Source organism: Gracilinanus agilis, chromosome 2 (genome assembly GCF_016433145.1).
Source record: "Gracilinanus agilis isolate LMUSP501 chromosome 2, AgileGrace, whole genome shotgun sequence".
NCBI lineage: Eukaryota > Metazoa > Chordata > Mammalia > Didelphimorphia > Didelphidae > Gracilinanus > Gracilinanus agilis.
In genome coordinates this window covers 261,485,071-261,491,070 of record NC_058131.1, presented here as the reverse complement: position 1 = coordinate 261,491,070, position 6,000 = coordinate 261,485,071, and the positions used below count along the sequence as shown (strand labels likewise).

The 6,000-nt window shown below is 41.0% G+C and overlaps 1 protein-coding gene across 1 annotated transcript in view; it reads left to right on the top strand.

Moving 5' to 3' along the window:
- Nucleotides 1-118: 118 nt before the first annotated feature.
- The window catches only part of TAF4 (TATA-box binding protein associated factor 4), a 140,334-nt gene continuing 134,452 nt past the window's right edge, over nt 119-6,000 (top strand). Inside the window, exons 1-2 of the mRNA XM_044663873.1 lie at nt 119-434; nt 1,102-2,238. Coding sequence (XP_044519808.1) covers nt 119-434; nt 1,102-2,238 — 1,453 coding nt within the window. The remainder of the gene's footprint in view (nt 435-1,101; nt 2,239-6,000) is intronic.

Genomic DNA, 6,000 nt, shown 5'->3' with positions numbered 1-6,000 from the left:
CCGGCGGCCCTCCTCCCCTCCCCGTCCCCGGCACCCCTCCCCCTCCCCCCCCTCCCTTCCCCACACAGCCCTCCTCCTCACCCAGTCGCTATTAGCCAAAGCGGCGGAGTAAAAAAAGATGGCGGCGGGTTCGGATCTGCTGGATGAGGTTTTCTTCAACAGCGAGGTGGACGAGAAAGTGGTGAGCGACCTGGTGGGCTCTCTGGAGTCCCAGCTGGCGGCCAGCACGGCCCATCACCACCATCACCCTCACAAGACGCCCGAGATCCGGGCCGGAGGCGCCGGGGGGCTGGGGAACCATGTTGTGAGCGGCAGCCCTGGAGGAGCCGGAGTAGTAGGAGCCGCCGCCGCCGCCGCCGCCGCCGCCGCCGCCGGTGCTAATGTCCAGACGGAGAGCAGCAAAATGGGACTGGCCCAGGAGATCACAAAAGCAGGTAGAGTGGCGGCGGCGGGGGGCGGCGGGGGCGGCGGGTCCTGACCGGGAGAGAGAGAGAGCTGAGAGGGAGCGAGAGAGGGGAGCCAGGGCCGATCCCCCTCAGCCCTGCCGACCCCCCTCCCCAGAGGGGGGCCTGACACCCTCTTGGGGGCACCCGGCGTGAGGGGGCTGCCCGGGCCCTGGGGAGCCCCGGACCCTCCGTGGGCGGGTGCACAGGGTAGAGGGAGGCAGAGGGGAAAGGGGTGGGGGTCCAAGACCCCTCCCTGGCTACAGCGAAGGGACTCTGATGGAGTAAAGGGAAGGAAAGGGGGGTTCCCTTTTCCCAGGGTGGTCGAGCCATCCCAGGGGGCGGACTGGGATGGAGTCTGGAGGAGCTGACATCCCGAGTACAAGGGTCTGACACCTCAGGTGTGGGGGGTGTCAAGAACTGACACCCCTTAACGGGGGACAGGGAGAGCGCTCAGTTCTGAAGGGGGACCCTTCCAGAACTGATCTTTTGCTTCCTCGATTTTCCCACTCCCCAATTTCTGTCTCCCGTTAATATCTTGGCACGTCTTGGCTGAAGTAATGCCCCAGACCTCCTCCCCCTTCCCCTCCCCCCTTTTTTATTTTTATTTTTTTTATTTTTTATTCTCTCCTCCTTCTTGTTGTTGTTGTTGTTGCAGGGGCCGGAGGAGTGCAAGGGGGTGTTATTAATCACAACACGACCAGGTCCCAGGGTTCAGCTCTGCTGGATGGAACCTCCTCATCCACCTCCACCAGCAGCAGCAGCACCAGCACTAGCAGCACCACAGCAGGATCCGAAGCTGCTGCTGCTGCTGCTCCAGGGGCTGCTGCCATCAGTCAGGGCAAATCGGTGGTCATCAGCAGCACCATGGCAACCGCCTTGTCCTCCAGAAACGGCAAAATCGGTACCACCGCCACGGTGCAAACTTTGAATGGGAGTAACGTCGTGATGAACTCTCACCATTCAGGAAGTGCTGTTGCTTTTGCTGGGACTCCGGCTGCTGCTGCTGCTGCTGCTGCTGCTGCACCTGCTGTCACCCTAGTCAACAACGGACCAGGATCTGTGGTGTTGCCGCTGGGGAAGGGAAATGCTGTCAATGCTGTTTTGCCTTCAGCTTCTTCAAACACTGTCATCCAGACTTCTTCTTTCCTCAGCACTGCTGTATCCTCCTCTTCCTCACCCACCGTTATCTCCTCCTCCAGCATTGGAAGTGCAGGACCTACTGTGGCACTAGTGAGGCCACCAATTCACACAGCAGGACCTGCTGCAGCTTCTGTTGCTGCAGCTACCCAGAATGGGAGCAATACTGTGATCAATTCAACTATCAGTGTGGGGAGTTTGCCTGCTACTGCTGCTGCTTCTGTAGCTACTGTAGGTTCTGGAGTTTCCCTTCAGGCATCCCTTGTGAACAGCCAACCTGGCTCTAGTATGCCAGCCACAGCCACCACACAGGTCATCAAATCAGAGTCCCCTAAAACTATAGTGCAGGCAGTGCCTCAGCAGCAAACATTGACAACCAGTGGCCAGTCCACCACAGGGGGTAACATGATCATTGGGCAAACTATGCAAGGTGGTATCCCCAATCCTAGTGGGATACCACCTCCTCCTCCAGCTCCTGGGACCCCTACAGGGATGGCTAAAGGCACTGCCAATACAGTGGCACAAAGTCTGCCAAGGACTCCAACAGCTACTACAGGTGGTATCCGAGCAACGTTGACTCCTACAGTTTTAGCACCCCGTCTGCCTCAACCACCTCAGAATCCTACAAATATTCAAAATTTTCAACTACCCCCAGGTAAGAAAAGCCTTGCAGTATTTATTGTGATGGAAAACAAATGAACCACATACCTGACTTTAGTTGTAAGTCATAGGAAGTTCTTACTCAAATTTAAAATGGTATATGGTCATTTACCTTTTTTACCATACCATAAATGTTATGCTGGTTCAAGTGCCTGGGATGTGCTAGGGTAGATCTGCTTTGCAGATTTTTCTATTGCTTAAACCTTTGTATTTGCATTTTAAGACTGTGTGCAGATTTTTCTACTCATAACATGATGGTGTTATGCTGATACATATTTCTAGTTAATCTTCTTCATTATGCCTTGAATTTTAAAGTAATTTTGTGGTTGTATGAATTAATCAAACATGCTGCTTAACCTCTGTCCCTGTATGCCCCTGTAGCCATAGAAGGCAGACTGCTAGCTCTACAGCAGCAGGTATGTCACAGGAAACAGATTGCTTCACTATGCAAATGTACATTAAAATAATCTTAGATTATTTTTTAAATTGGAGTTCTAGATATATAGCTTTGTTCATTAATAATTTCTGCAGTCAGATATTATGTGTTTTTATCTCACCAAATACCTTTGTATTTGTTGTGAGTTCCTGAGATAGGGGACTATCTGGACCTGGTTTCTAAAGGTGACAGAATGACACACCCCCTGTTTTCAAGACTACTTAATTAAGTTTTGAAAGCTTTTATTCTTTTCAGGGTCTGCCTTAAAAACTTCTCAGATGTCAGTACTGTTTTACAGTTTTTAAGTGAACATAAAATGAGCCTACAAGGATCACATCATTCATGGCCAACATTCTAATCTTCAAGTTGTATTTTAGGTATTTTTCCAATATTCTCAGTATTCATAATATTTTTCAGGGTAGTATTGTTACTACACAAAGAACACCTAATTAAGTTTTACTATTACTACCTAATGAAATCAATGGTGTGCGTATGCTATTCATTTCAGTGGGTTTTAGGACAGTAAAAGTAATATGTTATGAAACTACTATGCAGGATATTAATAGAAGGATGATTTTATTTCAGAAATGCTTTAATACTTGTAGTTGTCTTACCAGTATTCTTTCTGATTGTCAGTTATGCAGTATTATTTTATAAATTTTAAAGACAGACAGAGAAATACTGTGACTAGTATATAACATTCTGATATTTTTTCAGAACTCTCAGGCATAAAAAAGAGCTTATCTGAAATATTTCTTATTTTTGATTGTGCTCAGAGGTAGTATTTTTAAATCTAATATAAGTAGTTATTTTATACCTTTTTAAAATTTAAAAATATTTCTCCTTAAAGTCAATCTCTTAGCATGTAGTAATTGTATGTGTAGTAGTAGTAAAATCAGTCATGAAAATTTAGTGCTTCACATGTCCTATAGTATTTTCTAAAAATAATGAGTGGTTACTTCAAAACAATTTCTTTATCAATGAAATGAAAGGTTTTTTCTTTCTAATCATTTAGAGGTTAAGAACCAATGATTTATAAAACTTCATACTTGGATCTTTTTTTATAGGTGAAATCCTAGGGGTAGTTCCAAATCCACAAAACAACTTTTTTTCCTCCTTTCTTTGCATTTAGTTTAGGCTTAATTAAAAACTCCAAAGAAAGGGTATTGACATTTTGTGCTTGTTATTACAATAGACATTTAGGGGTATTCCAGAGTAATTAGCCTGAATTTTTCTACCTCCTGGTCTAATAGCAAGTATGTATTTGTTTAATATTAATCTATGGCACATAACATAATTTGTAAAATTTGCCATAGCCTTTTATGTATACCCATTTCCCCAAAAGATTCCCACATAAATGAGTGCTGCCTATTTAAGTACTTTTCCCATATTCGTGGTTTGTAGTTTAGTGCTTTAATTAAAATGGATATTGTCATTGTTTGACCAAGAAGGTGCAGCATATGACTGTCAGATATCTTTAGTATCTTGTTGAGGGGCCATACTCTGAAAGCAGTTTAATTGAGTTCCATTTGTTAAGAAACTCCTAGTTACTGTATCAGTTAGTATACAATTTACCCCTTAATATGTCACATTCCTCAGGTGAGATTTCTTTTAAAGTAAAATTTAGAAATAACACTGATTATAGGCTACTTGATGGTTTTATCTAATCAGGACTTGGGGGGGGTGGGGGTGGGAAATAGCCCTATCTTCTGACATACACGGTATGCTAATTTTTTATCAGTTTTATTAAGTAGTTGAATCAACACCTTAGAAATATGGAACTAATTGGCTCACTTTTAGTGAGAACTTCCCCTTTTATTCCTATGACTATATTGCTATCAGGAGGGAAATGTGATTAGAGAAGGGCATGCCCTTTTGTTACTTTATTATTAGTGGTTTTAAGAGGGATATTTATGATTAATTTTCAATCTTATACCAGCTCTTTCTGGTGCAGATTTGACAAGTAGATAACACTATTTGTTACAATCCTGGGGAAAAGTGTTAATTTTTTTATTCTTATAATCTTATAGTATTCCTAATATTTTGCACAAGAGAATAGCCTCACAAACCTTATTTTCCTGATATTTCTCTTAGTTATCTCAGATATCTTGTCATATCTATCAAAATGTTCAGATCATTTTATAGCTACTACCCATTATTCATTTTTCAGTAAAGTAATAGACTTATAGAAGCCAGTATGAACTTTGTGAAGTTAAGCAGTTTTTTTGTGTTCAAGGAAGAAAAGCAAATGGGATTTAGTTAAAAACTATTGTGCTTTTTCTTTTAACACAAAAATTGTCCTAATTTAAATTAGTACATTTTAGTTTGACAAATTAGAATTACACATTTGTGAAAATATCATTTATATGCTATGAATAAATTTCCAGAAAATATCCTTAAGAATACTTATGAATTGGCATCATTTTCTCAAATGGAATCTTACATCTTTTATTGTGAATTAATATTTATTTTGTAATGTTTTATTTAACTTTATTACTAAGGTGATAGGTAGCCATAGTCTGAAGAAATTGATCATCTGGGTATCTTTAGCAAATAGAAAGTTGACACTTTTTATATTTTATTGATACAATTGTTATACTTTCAGATTTTAGGGGAGAAGGAGAGGTTTGTAAAACTGTATGCAAGTATACAGTAAACATCTACCTATGCAAAATTTGAGTTTCACGTTAAAAACTACATTTATCTTTCAGTCATTTATGTAGATAGAGATAAATGGGAGACTTAAACCACTGAAAGATAATATAAATGTTTAACAACATTATGCAACAAACTTTTGTATAGAATCCATATTTTGTTAATGAAGTTCTTAAAGAGTTAAATATTATATTTGAATATTTGTATTACTGTAAATGCATTTTTTTGAAAGCTGCCTTTTTACATGGTGATATGGGTATAACATGGGAAAAAAAAACACTTAAAATATAGTAGCAGGAAATACAATTTTCCCAAGTACACTGAAAAGTATGCTGTGATCTTACAAATATTATGACAATTTATAATAGAAAAAAGATATCATGACTTTAATTTTTGCAAAGTTGAAGATGATAGGATATAATCAGCTTGTGTAGACATTGTTTCTAAAATGACCACTTAAAAAGATTTTTTAAAAAATTCTCCAATCTTATCTACTTGGTGTAGTAAAATATTTTCTTTTGTGTCATTCCATACACACACACACACACACACACACACACACACACACACACACAACTTTCATTGAATTGGTTGCTCTGTTGCTTTAAAGGACTTGCCAGATATAAATTCTCAGGCTAAGGCTGAAATTTCCCTAATTTCTAAGTC